This window comes from Anarhichas minor, unplaced genomic scaffold (genome assembly GCF_050575085.1).
Source record: "Anarhichas minor isolate MPS153535 unplaced genomic scaffold, ASM5057508v1 ptg000011l, whole genome shotgun sequence".
Lineage (NCBI taxonomy): Eukaryota > Metazoa > Chordata > Actinopteri > Perciformes > Anarhichadidae > Anarhichas > Anarhichas minor.
In genome coordinates, this window is record NW_027466457.1 from 10009897 (window position 1) to 10026379 (window position 16483).

The following is a 16483-nucleotide window of genomic DNA, read 5'->3' on the forward strand; positions in this document are numbered from 1 at the left end:
ACACTTTGTGAAAATTGGTCAAATTTTTTATCACGGCAAACCCCCCAAGTATCTACAAGTGCCATTCGACCATGAGAGTGTAAGTGATGAGCCGTTTGCTCATCACGGAGCTGTCCAACAGAGTGTGAGATCATACGCAGGGAATCTCTCCACTCATACTGTGGTCTTTGTTTTGTCCAGATTCAACAAGTCATACGCCCACAGCTAGAGTACAGACCTCAGGAATGTGTGCCTGTAATTGACGTAAGTCAAATGGACACACACAGACGCAAACACACAAAGGGCCAACAGTTGGTTTTTTAACATATTTACAATGCTGTGGATTCGATGGCAGTGTTTAAAATGGATTTGCACAAAAATGTGGACCATGAATATGATTATGTGTTGAATTTGTGTGCCTGATGAATAAAATGAGTGATCCCCTGACTTTTCCTCCAGCACCATCATCAGGTCAAACTTTCAATTTCCTTTGGTTCATAAGCAAAGACCTTGGAAACATGACATTCCCATCACCTCAGTTCTGCAGCATCGTTGCACATCAGAACATCCGCACAGAGCAGCTAGCTGCAGACTCTTGTTTGTTCACTTTTTTAATAAAGCAAAATTTTCATCTGCAGTCCCTGGGCAGGTTGATGTTAAGAATTAAAAGAAAAACAGCAAAAAGCATGCAAACAACTTCAGAACAGATATAGTACAATCATACTGGATTACCAACGATGTAAAGCTATAAAACTACTAGTAAAACTACCTCAGGGCACCAAATGTCCAATTGTTGTGTCTTTTGTCTTAAAGGAAATTGTGAAAAACGTGGGACAGGCAGTACTTGAAATATAACGCTGTCTGCACAGGGTTAATCAAGCCCTGAGTAGAGTACAGCTCTAAAGAAAAGAGGCCTAAACGCAGACGCATACAGACCAGTGGCCGACATCACATATGGCATGAAAACCTTAAATAGAATAGAATTCAAAGACGTTGATGGACAGAGAAAAATGTAACTATTGTTGCTCAAAGCAAAAGTACCATATGTTGTTTAATATCTCAAATCAGCTCCACTGATTATAATGTTGACTGCTTGTCCAGCTGCTTGTACACGCATTAGGCTAACATCATTTGCTAGTGGATACCCCAGAGGAAACAACATGCTGTATAATTACTCTCTCGTGACAGTGTATCATTGTCACTGTCAGCTGGCCATGTAATGGAACCTCAGAGCCATAAAAGACAGTGATTCACCCCACAATCCTCTTCATGCCACGAGGCTGCCAGCCTTTAACTACGAGCATCACTGGGGCGCTCTGTGGTTGCCTAGCAACTAAAGGAAATTGGAAGGTGCATTTGATTTAGGGCATTTTAAGAGGTGATTTAAATGAAGACCTTGGTGATAAATGTTGCCATAAATCTGGAATTTTCCACCGGCGGTTTCTGTGTATTTGTTACTGGAGGTTCTAATTCTGGTCACAGACGTCGCAGCGTCACAGTTGCAGATCTTGTGCCCGCTGAGGGATGAGACTGTGGCTCCTTGCTGGATGGAATATATGCTATAATATATATAATAATATTCTAGGTATATTGTTATGTTATAGTGCAAAGGCAGAGGAAGGGAACATGGCCTGTTTCCATGACACCATAAACAGGAAATGGGAAGGGCCCAGCGCTGCCAGAGGAGTCTAAATCAATGTGGAAGTCGCCAGAGAGGTCAAAACGTTCCCATAATATGAGTTCATGCACTCAGTGACTGAAACACACACACACAACACTCACATATGTATTCATAAGCACACACATAGAAGAAACACTCCCAAAATGTAAAACCCTCCATGCTTAAAGATATTCTAACCACACATTTCCCACTCTCTCTTTTGAATAACAATGTGTCCCTCACACGCCCCCTCAGAAGAAGAGAGCGGGAGTGACGCTGCGGCGGTCCTTTTGGTGGCCTCCTCCATGCAGGTCCCATCCACTACGGTCGCCATGCCAACCTATGTGAGGAGGAGGCTTAGCTGTGGAGCCCAAAGAGATTTGATGAGGTCCTGGGATAATTAGCAGCTCATTATGGAGCCCAGTGAATGGGCCAACGAGCTCCAGGAGCCACAAGAGAGAGCTCAATGGAAAACACACAGGATCGGAGCACACATCAAAGGGAAGCGCTCACTTTTCAATTTCACATAATGCAGAAGAGAGCGAGATCGGGAAAGAGAATAATGCTCTCAGTTCACACCTACAAATATAGCTCATAATCCCCATTTTCAAGCCTATGTGTGTGTGTGCGTGTGTGGGTGGGTGTGCGCGAGTGTGTGTGGGTGGGTGTCTGTGTGGCTGTGTGTGTTAGTCAGGATCTCTGCGTCACACCAATCGGAGTATTTATTTTCCCCAGATGCCCTTAGTTGCTCTACAAATGCACAAAACACCAACCGTTCTCACACAGACACACACACACACATCACACACAGGTATTTGCACACAGCTCACATTTCCAATCTTAAACTTAAGCTCCCATAAAGTAGAGGAACACTGCGTGAGTGCCAAAGATCCCCAGTTAAGCGATCTGTCTATCATCCACATCCCTGTTCCTGTATCTCAGCGTGCGTCTGTGCCTCTATTTGGCATGCAGGCAGGCACTAGGCAGGCAGAATGAACCGTGCACACCGCTGTGCCAGGTGACCCATATTGCAGTGCTGCTGAGTTTAACAGCGCATGGGCTTTCTTTTTGTCTGGATATGTATGTTTGTGTGCTCCCTGTCAGTGATATGCAGCAGTAGTACTGTTGGTGCTGCTGTGTTGTTGAGTACGTGTGACATGTTATCTGTTATTTGAAGGTGATGACATGACATGCATGTCATTACTTATTATTGTATCTGTGGTATATTGTTGGAGCTGTGCTGTTGCGTGTTGTGCCAACTTGGCTGAGGGATCATTAAAGGGACTGTAATTGAATTTAATACCTCTCTCTATAATCATCAGCATCCTGGGTACCAAAATCCACCCTGATGGGAGACACACCAGTCACAGTTACAGTCTACAGAAATAATTTCTGTTCACAGCACGGAATACAATATAACCTAGATTTAGTGTTAATGAAAATATACAAAAGCATGCTTCAATGGAGCTGTGCTCTAGAAAATTGTAGAAATGTGTTGAAAAACTGTAGCTTCAATGTTAATTTGTTACAACAGCAGAGGGCGCTACTCTTACACATTGCTTGTGATATTACTGCCACATGACACTGTTGTCTCTTGTCCTCTGATGTTAGTCTTACTGTTTGTGTGAAGTAGTGGCATGGATTTTGACAGAATGAAAATGAATAATTTACATATAAAACATGCATAAATCCTGGTTGGTTTTAAGATGCTGCAGCCTTCCAATATGTTTTCTTGGTCTCTAACGTGACAACAGTGCGGCGCGTACACCCTCTGGTGGTGAAGAAAGAGAGAGTGTTTAGCAGTGAAAGAAGAGCAAATATTTGTGGTATTCATGTTGAGTGTAACTTAGAAATTAGAAACTGTATGCGGGTAAGTTTTTATGAGGTCAATTCTTCTGGTGCAAATCTCTGAAATGAAAATAAAGAAATCGACTGTGAATAGGATACTCTCAGGAAGTTTGACTGAGTTAATAAACTTCCGTCTGTTTCCTTATTTACACTAATTGCAACTGGGTGAAGTAATCTATGATTTTCTGGCTGTTGTCTGCACTCTACTGAGACTTCTAGACACTGAAATGTGTACGAAAAATAGGAATCACATGACGAATACAACGACAAATCACCAAACAACTCCATGCCTAATCATGCCAAATCAGTCACAGGTTGATTAAAAAGTATTGTTTAATTTAACAGAAAGTGTCAGACAAAGGCACATAATGCATGAAAATACAACTGATTGATCACGTAGTGCACCAGAGATGAAAAGAGAATGTAAACCAGATCTGTGGGTAAAAACTTCCCCAAATATGTCAAAACATTAACAAAATAAAACATATGATACAGTAGACGACAAACACAAACGTGTTATTATGGCAGACAAACATTTAAAAAAGTGGTCCGTGGCTTCACTTGAGATCATCATAGGCAATGTTCGTGAGACAAACGTGAAAGAACACATCACTCAGTCAAAAATTGGCTCGTAGATCATCACAGATCATCAGACATGAGTATGACATGAGATTCTGAGTACTGAAGGCTCTTTGTTACTTCTTCGAAAAAAGGCCCTGTATCACAGTATAAACCCATCGCCTCTCAATCATATTATTAGTAAAAGACAAAAATCACACTCTTAAGACATAAAGAGAGCCTCTGGACTGTTGTGTGTCGTTTGGGTGTGTGTGCGCGTGTGTCTGCCTGCACTGGGGAGATGGCCTGGTTGTCGTTGATATTTCCATGCTACCAGCGCGGTAATGCAGTGGGATTGATTTTTGGCCCTTCAGAGAGAAGACAGCTGGTCTTATAAGAGCCCAGCAGCAGCTTCAGTGGTTATGGATCTCTCATTCCAACATTAATGACATTTCCACACCCGACCCCAACAGCAGCAGCCCCCTGTCACTGTAAAACATCGACGTAAAAACGTTCACTCCTAAAAGAAACATATTTAAAACAGAGCTCTTACAAATCAAACATATTGCACTTTATACATCAGGAACAGTAAACAGAAAAAAACCTTTTAGGACTGACCACACAAGGCAATAAGAAATAAAAAAAACAGGTTGTCCATTGCCTCTGTGCTTCAGCCTGTATATTCTTCAATTAAAAGAACAGTTTAACATTTGGGGAAACATGCCGTGATTCTTTTCAGAGTTAGATTTGCGGATTGATACCACTCTCATGTCTGTATGCTAAACATGAAAGTTATATGAAGCTACAACCAGTAGCCAGTTAGCTTAGCTTAGCATAAAGACTAAAACAGGGGGAAATAGCTCGCCTGTCTCTGTGCAATGGCAAAAAATGCATCTTTGTGTACCTCTGAACCTCTGAAAACAAACCAAAAACTAGAGTTTAAAAACAACATGTCCTTCTCTACACATTGGTTTGTGCGAAGATTAAAAACACAAGATGTTTAGATGACGTCTTAATTAGTTAGCTTCAGAGGTGCTGGTAGGTGGATTTTGTTGCCTTTGGACAGAGCCACGCTAGCTGGCTCCCCCTGTTTGTAATGTTTTCAGTGTTTATGCTAACCTAAGCTAACTGTTTGCTGGCAGTAGCTTCACATTCACTGTACACATATGAATGGTATTGATCGTCTCATCTAACTTTTGGCAAGAAAACGAATAAGCTTATTTCCCAAAATGTACAACTATACCTCCAAGGGATTCACTAGCATTTCATAACTGTGGCAAACAAGATACCAAGCTTGAGGTTTTGTGTGTGTGTGTGTGTGTGTGTGTGTGTGTGTGTGTGTGTGTGCAATGTTTTCAGTTTAGAATAATCAAGAGTAAGTCTCATGTGCATTCCTCTCCACCCTTGTTGATCCTTGAATCGACTATTAATGTCTTGTGAAGATTCATAGCGATGCTTGGAGATGTACCACAATGTGCTGTTATATAAATATTATTTTAAAGGTTACATTGAAATTGTTAGCAACAGACATTCAAGTTCTAGACAAGAAAAAAATTGAATTTCATTCTGACTTTAAAAAACAATGGCCTCTGTAAATGCGTGGCGATCGTGTCTTCTGACAATTGTACAACCAATCCTCTTAGACAGTCCTATCCTGACAACAGAGAGCGTCCATGTTTCTGCAGTATTATTATCTGTGTGCACTCATCACTATCAGGCAGGCACCAGCAACCTGTCTATGGCGTACTGTAAACGGTCCCAGTTCTTCCAGAAAATGGTCAAAAAACAAACTCCCAGGAAGGTAGCTACTACGTGGTGCCGGCTCCTCATCATTGGAGCAGCAAACTTGGCCGCAGTGGAGACACACACCAGGATGACGGTGATGATGGCCAGCATGATGTTGATGCACTTCCCCAGCAGGACTCGGGCGTCACGGCTCTCGAGCTGGACTGTCTGCTGCTGCTGCTGCTGGAGCTCCAGCTTGGATACTCGCGTCTGACACGACTCCAGAGCCTCCTAAGAAAGACAGAGAGAGACTTTGAGGGTCTTCACAAATGGCTAAAGGGCATTTTTCTGACGTTTTAATCTTCAATTACTCTTGAAGATGGATTATGTATCAGCAGAGAGGAACAAGAACAGAGAACATAAATGTCAATTGACAAAATAGACTGTGTTATCTGATGAAGGGAACCATTACACGAAGACAACTAATACATTTACCTATGATAATGCCCAGTGACAATAGCCTTATTAACAGATGTTAGACGAGCTTCAGCAATAGATTCACTATTATATACCTGAATGTCCCTGGCCCTTTCATGTGCCTGGTAGGCTACCCTTTCCTCGATGCTGGCCAGTTCCTGCTTCAGATCAGTCATCTCATGTTGGTGAAGCTCTGTCAGGTCGTTCAGTTGGTCTTCCAAACGCTCAAATCTGGGAGATGGTGCAGGAATATTAGTTAGAAATTATAATTTATAGGCAGTTTTGAATGTACTGTCTATGAAATTCTATGGTGGTGCTGTGTCATTGGAGACAATGAAAAGTGAAGTAATAATAAACATACCTGTATCTCTCTTCCTGCAGTGTTTGGCTGATGATGCCATACTCTCTCTTGAACTGAGCCTTTATCTCCTCAATGTCTTCCTCCAGCTGGCTCTGGGCGTCTTTGATCTCCCTCACCTCCTCCAGGCTCAGTCCGCTTTGGCCGCCTCCCCCGGCCTGCTGGCCCGGCACCTGCCCCGCTGACACCCCTCCCGCCGCCGGGTTCCCGTTACTGTCTGCTGAAATGGAGGCGCTCCCTGAGGAGCACTCATCATCACTGGGATACTTGGGCTTGCCCACCATAGAGGTGCTGCTGCTCAGCCCCTTTCCTGCACTGTCAGTGGGCAGCGGTGAGGAAGCATCCAGAGTGGTCTTGAGGTGGGCGATGTTGTCAGCACTGCCAAACTTGTTCCTGATGAGGTTGGCGAACTCTCTGGGCTTGCTGAAGAAGAAAGGAGGGGAGAGCGAAACACCTGGGCCAATGGTCTTGATCTTGTCCATGGTCGGGTGTCGGCCACTGCCGGTCATGTCTTTCAGCAGCTCTCTGGGAGACTCCCTGGGTAAAGTGCTGTGTTTGACAGTGGACGGGCGAGGGGATGGGCTGTGGTGGATTTCACTGTCTTTCATCTTTCGATGGTACTGCTCCAGCTTCTTTTGCATCTGGGCAATGTGTTGAGCTGACTTCTGGTTCTTCTTCTCAAACACCTGCTTGATGCGCCCTACTTGCAGCTTGTCCGCACTGTTCACCAGGTTCAGGTACTCGGCCACGTTCTCGTCCCGGGCCGTCTGCTCTATCTTCAGCTGCTCCGTGACTTTCAGGATCTTTTGCTGGAGGTTGTCCAAGCAAGAACGACTACGCTGGACCTCAGAGCCCAGAGCAGCACCAGGACCTCCGTCACTCAGATCCAGGTCAAGATTGTTCTCTGAAGAACCCCGACGCATTGACCCAGAGATGCTCAGGGAACTGCCTTCAGTACTCCGGTCCTACAAGGAGGAGAAACAACAATCAGATACAGATACTGTATTCAGATGTGGAGCATTTGCAGGGATAATCTGGTTCTATGGAAATTTGTTTAAGTAGCAAAAAAAGCCATCTGGAAAAGGTAAACAACAACTCTTCTTATTCTTCCTCCTTCGGCTGTTCCCGTAAGAAGTTGCCCCAGCAGGTTTTCCATTTACTTCTAGTTAATAACCCGGACCTCAACCAATCCGGTGTGGGAATCAGATTTCATGATCCACATATTTGATTTGGCATAGGTTTTATACTGGATGCCCTTCCTTATGCAACCCCCCATTCACAGCAGCCGGGGAGGGGATACATGTTTTGGTGGCGGGAGGAAACCTGAGAACCCGGAGGAACACAATCACAGGGACAACATACAAACTCCACACAGAAAGGCCATGCCCTGCCCAGGCTGGGCATCAAATCCAAAACCTTCTCGCTGTGAGTGCCTCAAGAAAAATGACAATCATTCCTCTTGTTTATCATCCACTTTTTTATTTTATCTCACAGAATCATCAGATTCTTTATAGAGACAGGTTTGCTTTTGTAAATCCCCTATTTAAAAAGGTAAAATGAAGGTGGACATCTTCAACTGTCCATTACCATCTATAATTGCATTGCAAAGTATTTGTGTGCAACTGCTGGCCGTGGCCACTGCTAAATGGCTCTTCAGAACAATGGACATTTTCAACAAACATTCTATTTTTTCTCTCAAGTTCACTTTAATGTTTTTTTGGACGTTTCTGAGCTTCCTCTTTATTTACAGTAATTCTACACAGCGAGTCCTTACATCTGCTCTATTCAGCTTTCCTGCTATTGCCACAGTGAGACCATCTGGGTGTGTATGTAATGCTCTTATTTGACACATCTGTTATGTTTTAGGATCCAGAATTTAATCCTGTTTATGTACAGTATAGCACACAGATTACACAGATGACAAAATTCAGACAACAGTCATTAATGTGTGTGAAAGAAGTGGAGCGTGCACATTTAATGTAGGTCAGAACTAATGTCACACAAGGCCACAAGGCTCAGGAAATCCCTTTCCCAGACATAGTCCCCTAGTTTTACAGTAAATCACCATTTTTGGGATAAAGCCTCCAAATTACAGTCTGTTTCTGACTGAAAGTGTCAATAGTTTACTGTCGAGCATAGTCTGCTGTATACTTGAGGAAGTGAAACAGAATAAATATGACAAGATTAACGATGGCAGGAAACCTAACGACCTTACATAAAGAGGAAACTGAGGAGAGCTGTGAAGACAGAATTTAATTAGGTTTCGGAGCAGCATTTTTAGACTTCAACTGTAATGGCACTGCAATGTACCGGTGGCCCAACAAGCCACCAAATCTTGCGAGTTGATCACACTTAAACACCAGTGTAATGACAGGAGGTGTAAGCTGCTCAAGCAAACACAAAAAGTGTTGTACAACAAGCACTATGGGCTGTACAAAGCTGCACTAATCCTTAACGGACATAATACGACTAGTTGTAAGTAACTAAACAGCTAACACAGGCAGACTCACAGCTGAATCCTGCTTAGCATTTCCCCATCACCACGCAATGGTTACATATTGCAATCTAAGTCCCTTTACAATTGACCAATGCATCTAGAGTTCCCCGCACACTCACACTTCTTGACACAAGACTGTCAGGTGGAACTTAATTAAGACAGTGTTTACCAAGAATAGAGTGAATACATATGAGGTACTCTGGTGTGCACACACAAACACATTCTCCCTCAGGGGGACTATTGCTCTGTAAAACCAGTTTACTTGTTGTTGTTGCTGTGAGTAACCTCACTCACTCAATCAACTAGTCAAACTTGTTTGTGAGGGTGATGCCATTGAGCATGAATTTGATGCATGATCTCACACATAACCATTTATTCTAGAATGTGGTTTCACTATAATGTGCAACACAGAAACTGCTCTATACTTGTTGTTAGCCATGCTAACAGACATGTATGTCTGTCTGTCTGTCTGTATGTCCAGACCGACATACATCAACTATGGGATGGACTGTCATTTTAAAATGGATTGAAATTTTTCTCAGACATTCACGTTCCCCAGAGGATGAATCCTAATAACTTCAATGATCCTCTGACTTTTCCTGTAACACCATCAGGTGGTCAAAATTAAAATTTCTCCAATATTTGCAAAACTAATGTCATTCATTTCATCCTCAGCTGTATTTAGGGTTCAGTGCAAAAAGTGTGCTGCAGGAATGAGTCCTAAAACCTGGAAGTGAGTTAGCAGTTTTGCAGACGACAAAAAGCCAATGGGATTTTTGCATTGGAATTCGGATTAATGCAGAAAATAAACTTGTGTTGTGACAAACAAGCATTTATGATACTTACAAGTTTGGTTCAGCAAGATAATCTTCACAAATGAACACCCCTTTTATGAGTGAACTACACCGCGGTCGCAGGACTACACGTCACCACGACTTAAGCTAAAGGGGTTCGCCATGATGAAGTTTTGTCGTCTCATTTAGCCACTCGTTAGCAACTGACATTTCAAAGACACGTACAAGCTTCAAAACTAATGAGTGAAAAATGTATTGACGTATTTTATGTCGTAGTTCAAAACGTTAGAATATTTTAAGCTAACCACAGACCTTTTTTTATTTAAAAACCTATTCAAAAAACCCACTGACTTCATACGAAGGCGATGCTAACTTCCGGAATCGACAAAAATACCTCATCCCTGCACATGTGAGCAAATGTTAGCATGCCAACACGCTAAACTAAGGCGGCAAACGTGGTAAACAATATACCTGCTAAACAGCATGTTACCATGCTAGCACTAGCATTTGCCTCAAAGCAAGTACAGCTTTAACAAACTGCTATCATGACTGTAAACTCTGTTCTTGTTTGTACATGTAACATTTTAATTGTATTATTACGGTGCCTATAATTATACTGTACATACGTATTACATACTTATTTATGTTTAGTTTGTAACCAGAGAGCTTCTTTCTACAAGCATGCCGTGGGTATTTCAGCCTCTGTCCTCATGCCACTCTCTCCCCCTCTCTGGCATCTGTCCTTCTTGAACACAGGACTCTTTGTCTGAGGAGAAAAAAGCACACTTTGTCATGTCCTACCTCTGCTCTGTGCAGGACTCTGATGAGCGAGCTACTGCATATGGATTCACTGGTCTGACGTATAGCCTGAGGAGCCCTGCGCCCAATAAGAGCGCATGCAATATCTCTTGCTGAAACAATAAGTTTCACAAACAAGCCGTCCCTTTGTCAAACCTGTTTGTCACACAAAAGAAAGCTGAGCCTAATATCCTCCTGCTTCGAGGAGGTGTAGGGAAAGCTTGTGTGTATGTTGCTCATATTACTCAATCTTTTTAGTTTTCAAACAACAAACACAAAGAGCTGCCTTGTTGGACCAGACAGCTTAGACTGTACGCGATTTATGCAGTACTGGAACGGAGCTGGCTCCTCAGGCGTTCTTCCACCACCAACCTTAACTTTATTCAATGTTCAATATTCTCTCAAACACAGAGCACAGGGACGTTTATTGCCTCAGGTGCTGTGATGTCATAGATACAGGATGAGCGTAAATCAGATTAAGTTGTGACCTTACTGGCCTTACTGCTGAGGCCTGAAGCAAAAGCACCTGGAGTAGTACATGTCGAGCCCAAACTGTATTACACAGCTAGAATGATGGGCGTAAGCTTTCTCTTATAAAAGCAAGATGGCTTTTGGCAGGATGAAGCCTGATTCATGAGAGCAGCTCAGATAACACGAATAACACGACCCAGATGCTTTACATACACTCAAACCCCAAAACAACTACGACATCTGACTATTTTTTCATACGAAAATGAACAAGCTGATTTCTTCCGCCGCTGCTGCTACTCAAGATTTCTACCCACGCTGACTAACTGCTGAAGGAATCTGAGGGTGTCTCTGGATCAGTGGCTCTGCTAAATGAATTAGACTCATGCTGATGAAAATGTCCTCCTAAATCTGCTGATCTGCCACCCTGCTTTTCACTCCCTTTTCCCCCAGGCACTCAAGCAGGCGTTCTCCAGGGGCTGTTGAGGGTGACACAAGGTGAGGACTGACGGTCTTCGGGGATGGCTGGAGACGACGGGAAGGGTTGAAAGGTAACTAGGGGAAAAGCTGCTACAACCACACAGCAGATGGCAGCAGTTAAATCCGACAGTTAACTGGACAGTCCTTCACTGAGAGGTCACACATTGAGATTGAGTTTCCATCTCCAGCCAGGTGACCTGCGAGGTTGTCCTTGAGCAACACGATGAACTCCTACTTGCATTCACTGACTGTGATTCTTCTTCTGAGATGTATAAGCTGAGCTGTGTGAGAGACCCATCTGTCTGATCATATGCTCAATATCCGGTTTATCACTATCAATGTGAGAAGATGTTGTCTTTGAAGTTACGGATGCCAGGCGTGTACGCCCACTGCTGTTTGACTCACCCATCGATATTAGTGTGAGTGGAGCAGAAGACGAGAGACAGACAGAAAGACGGCGACAAAGAGAGAGAGAGCTACATAAACTGAAACATATAAGAGGACAGGAATAAAACAAAAGGGAGGATGATCCCAAACACAACAATCCCAATCTTCATCATCATCTTCATCTCCAGCAACAGGATCTACAGGGGGCCCTGTGTGCCCCGAGGGTGCCTCCCTCACACCTCAGCCCTGTTTGAGCCCCCTGTCCCCCACGCTGCCCTACATAGCGAACAGCGTCTGTCCAACACCGTGACCCATTTAATACGCTCTGACCTCGCTAGACAGCATACCATAAAGATCCAACTGCATTAGCCTCAATCTTAGCCCAACAAGGGAGAGCTGTGTGCTGTTCTGCCTGAGAAATCCATCCAAATCTTAGCAACAAATCTGTGGGGAGGGGGGGGGGGAGAAACTGCAGATGCTGCTTATCTTGCACTGCAGTGTGCTCTCTCTTGGATCAATGATTCCATTTTTCATGCAAAAATAGACCTTCCGCTCATCTGCCCAGGGCAGTATTAGTGAAATAAATACTGGCTGAAGATTAGCAGAAACTGAGCCTGTTTCTCGCTAAACTCGCTGTGGCGTTCTGTTAAGGAGAGGCGTTATTAACACCACAGTCATTTTTCGTATGCAAACAGGAAGGCATTGTGCCTGTTATGAGGAAGTAATGTTTGCAAGTGCTCACAATCGCAGCTGTAATCTGGGGAAACCATCAGTTCACAGGTCATGCAGGCATTCAGACGAGTGAAGCTACGAACTCACAGGTGCTTGCAGTGATCTGAGGAAGTTTCTTAAAAATGACGAGGCTGTGGTGGATAGGCTTATTCTCTCATTGCCCGCATTCACCTCAAATAAATACACACACACACACACACACACACACACAGCGCAATAGAGCTGGCACACTCATTGAGATGGAACAAAACCGTCCCTTCAGCAGAGAACAGAGCCACAGAGGGGAAGAAGCCTGCAGTGCTTATTGGTATTCCCTCCAGCTGATCCTCATGGATACAGACACTCTCCCACTCAGAGCTCACACAGGGAAACGGGAAGAAAACCAGAGAGGGAGAGCGACAGGGAGCACATCTTTGATTGTAGAGTCCGAAAGCTGACCCAACTTCTCCTCCTCCTCCTCCTCCTCCTCCTCCTCCTCCTCTCATCTGCATCCCACAGCTGCCTTTGCGGCAAAACTTTGATTGCAAAACCTCTCTTTTGAGGCCAAACAGTATGCCTCCTCAAAATAACCGACAAAATAAAACTAGTAGAGTTCGAAGTCTTGAGTTTCCTGAATGACTAATCCATGTGAATTCTGTGGAGGGAATTGCTTAAGACGTAATTCGCTATTATCTCATAGACAAGCTGGTCCAGGACTAAATCAATAGCCCATTAACACTCCCCGTAGACTGAGAAAGTATTGAATGGGATTCAATTAAGACAAATATGCAGCTGTATTCAATGCACTCAATGGACCTTAAGAAATGAGATAACAAAAAAAAGAGACAATATTTGCCAGTAAATCGTTCACAACAAACAGAACAGAGCATATTAAAAGGTTAGTATTTATACTGATGTGTTGTCTGGTGACATTAATCTTGAACCACTACAGGTAGAGCATACGGTTGAGGAAAGACTGATAAATCCCTACAGAGCTGCCATCCAGTGAGGGTTAAAGACTCAAACTGAGGTGTTGCATCATCTTTGGCCTCTAACCCACGATATCTGCTGCACAAAGGCTTTTTGAGGAACAAAACTGGAATGTCATTCACAGCCAACAAAAGGAGAATAATAAACGAGCCAAATCGTCCGTTATGTTGTTCCATTATGTTGTGTTGGTGGTTTGAGTAATTGTTTACTTGAATTATCTACGTGTGTAAATCTTTCAAGCTCTACTCCAGATTATTGATTTCATTCAAGAGTTAGTGTTTTTTTATCAAATATATCTGCAATTGCTGACATCGCAGCATGAGGCGTTTTATGAAGAAGCTAAACAGGATGAGGAAAAAGATGGCTGAGCTCCCTTTCCCTTTGAAGACCGGTGACGGGAGTGGCAGCCCTGAAGGCTCATGAATATACTAGGAAGATAAACAACCTGCTGCACGATACCCGACTGACTTTCTGGTTGCACAAGACTCACGCCTGACGGAGCATTCCTCTCCTCGGTGTCACCGTTCCTGAAAGCACCTGGCTTTAAATGCACATGAGGGTATTTTAACAATGTCAAAAGGTTCGATGGTTTCCCCCAAAACCTTGTCATGTAGTGTTGAAGGTTGTTTTCTAAGTCAGTGGTTGTATGTTGCACATATTTTAAAGCACCTTCCGGCAACTTCGTGATTAAATCAAATTGACTGACCTGACTACATTTCTGTGTAAAGACATAAAATAAGGTCAGGACGTGTCTCTGTGGGATTTCAATCCCCTCTTTGCAGCAGGCTTTGAATTAATGTTGTACAAGACATTAGCACTATTCATATACTTCACTCATTACAGACTTCGTATATACAAGTATCACAGTGTGTTAAGTGTAGTAAGGCTTATGTGATCACTGTAATAAAACTGTTGTATTTTCAGTAAAAGATTAAATTGTGTTTTATTTCAGAGAAAATCCTTCTACATCTGCTAAGTTACCGTATATCCTAAACGTCAGGTTGTACAACATGAGCCACCACTATAAAGGTGGGGTCAGGTTAAATTTTTAGTCTTGAAAAACAAGGTCAGGCATTGAGTCATCGAGTAGCCACAAAAACAGAAACAACACAAAACAACTGCAATAAGTACCTTGGTTTCTGTTGTAATAGATTTTATCGTACTGGAAGTGACACGCTTTGTCCATCATAGTTGGTTGGAAGATAAATTCTTATTGAGAGCAATGCAACACCACCATGAAGGAATCAGGATGAATTAACACCCATCAAAACCAACAGTTTCAGTTTAAAACACAAGTACTCATTACAGGACCGGGTTACTGTACTTGGTCATTCGGTGGTACTTCAACAGTCCAACAGCAAATTTCAAATAGAGCTGAAACAGAACCGGCTTGTTTGCACTGGTCAGTCTTTGTACTTTTTGCCGGTTGGGCTACTTGGTATGCTGAGGAACTGAACTGTTCATATCATATAGTTGTACTTTGTCACTGGATCTGAACTACCATGTTGTTACATAACAATTACCACTAACACTGTTCTGTGTAACTTGTAAACATTAAGCTGATTAATCAAACAAACAATTGGCAGAACATAATGATATAATAGTAATTCACTTATTTGAGTATTTCTTTAAGGGCAAATTGCATGTTTCTTGAACTGAACATCGTTTGTTGGTTGACCAAAGCAAGCCATTCGAAGACTTGGGCTTTGGCCCTTGTGGTAAGCTTATGAGATTTCATAGAACAATAAATCCAACAATCAATAGAATTAGATTCATCGATACGGGAAATAATCGTTAGTTTCGATTCCAATTCCGTTGTAGGCTGCACAGAACGACCATTGTCCCGTTTGGATACCGTCAAATATGTGGACAATCACATTATGTACCGACCAGGGTTTAGTACTCCAGCACCACCCTTGTCACTTCGCACTAAAACATCTCCATAAATAAATGCGGGTTTTTCGACGTTGTGTACCTGAATGTACCACAGGCTCACGGGCTCTTTGTTAGGGGGAGATGTGCAGCTTATAAACGGCGCAGGCGTTGGTTTCACAAACATGACGTGTGGATCGACAGACAACAATGCACCGCTGGTACAGTACGGGACCCCGGCGTCCGTGACACACCGATGCTGTAAAATACACTCACATGACACTCACCATCCGGCCGCTGAGGTATTTCTCCACTTCGGATAAACTTCGCACGGACACGTTGGCGCTGGGCATAATAATCCCGTGTTAGTGGTCAGTTAGGAGCTGGTGGTTCTTCAATTAAACATCGGGACTAGTTCACAATGTATCGAATCTGGTTTCCATGTTGAGCCCCCTTCTGTCTCTCTCTCCCTCACACACACACACACACACACATACACACTGTGACTGCCCTCTTCTTCAACATACAAAAACTATGCGTGAACCCAAACTCCGCCCATTTCTCTCTGCAGGGTGGCTGCGCGAGGAGGGGTTAACTCTTTCAACGCATGTGCCTCTCACTGTTAGATAAAGGGGGGGGGGGGGGGGAACAGCCTCATACCTAGTATTTGGGTGTTTGCGATCAAGAGGAGTTTAAAGGGTATTCCCACAATGTCCTCAATGCTTTAAAGTGAAACATTACTGATGTGTTAAAGGCAGCATTTTGATGTAGCTGATCATACACTTTTTTTATACTGCTAGGTAGTTTAACATGGAATAATGCACAATATGTTCATTGTTGATTACCTGTTCTGCACGTGAACTCTAGCAATTAGTTCCGCT

The 16483-nt window shown here is 43.2% G+C and overlaps 1 protein-coding gene across 4 annotated transcripts; it reads right to left on the reverse strand.

Moving 5' to 3' along the window:
* Positions 1-3802: 3802 nt before the first annotated feature.
* Positions 3803-16113, reverse strand: LOC142947624 (transmembrane and coiled-coil domain protein 3-like). Of its 4 annotated transcripts, none has more exons than XM_076089318.1 (5): positions 15890-16110; positions 10534-10662; positions 6609-7570; positions 6343-6478; positions 3803-6061 (listed from the first exon to the last, which is right to left on the reverse strand). In XM_076089318.1, exons 3-5 carry the CDS (start codon positions 7526-7528, stop codon positions 5759-5761), a joined length of 1359 nt encoding a protein of 452 aa, XP_075945433.1. In that variant the 5' UTR covers positions 7529-7570; positions 10534-10662; positions 15890-16110; the 3' UTR covers positions 3803-5758. The 4 variants fall into 4 exon arrangements, with proteins under 4 accessions (XP_075945433.1, XP_075945434.1, XP_075945432.1 ...); XM_076089319.1 differs by having other exon boundaries at positions 15879-16110; XM_076089317.1 differs by lacking the exon at positions 10534-10662 and having other exon boundaries at positions 15890-16113.
* Positions 16114-16483: the final 370 nt, after the last annotated feature.

Bases quoted from the DNA above. Each gene is read 5' to 3' on its own strand.
- LOC142947624 (XM_076089317.1), bottom strand. From the start codon at position 15,955: ATGCCCAGCGCCAACGTGTCCGTGCGAAGTTTATCCGAAGTGGAGAAA. The intron at 7,571-15,889 runs GTGAGTGTCATG...TCCTCCTTGTAG, and splicing joins AATACCTCAGCGGCCGGATG to GACCGGAGTACTGAAGGCAG. The intron at 6,479-6,608 runs GTATGTTTATTA...ACCATCTCCCAG, and splicing joins CTGCAGGAAGAGAGATACAG to ATTTGAGCGTTTGGAAGACC.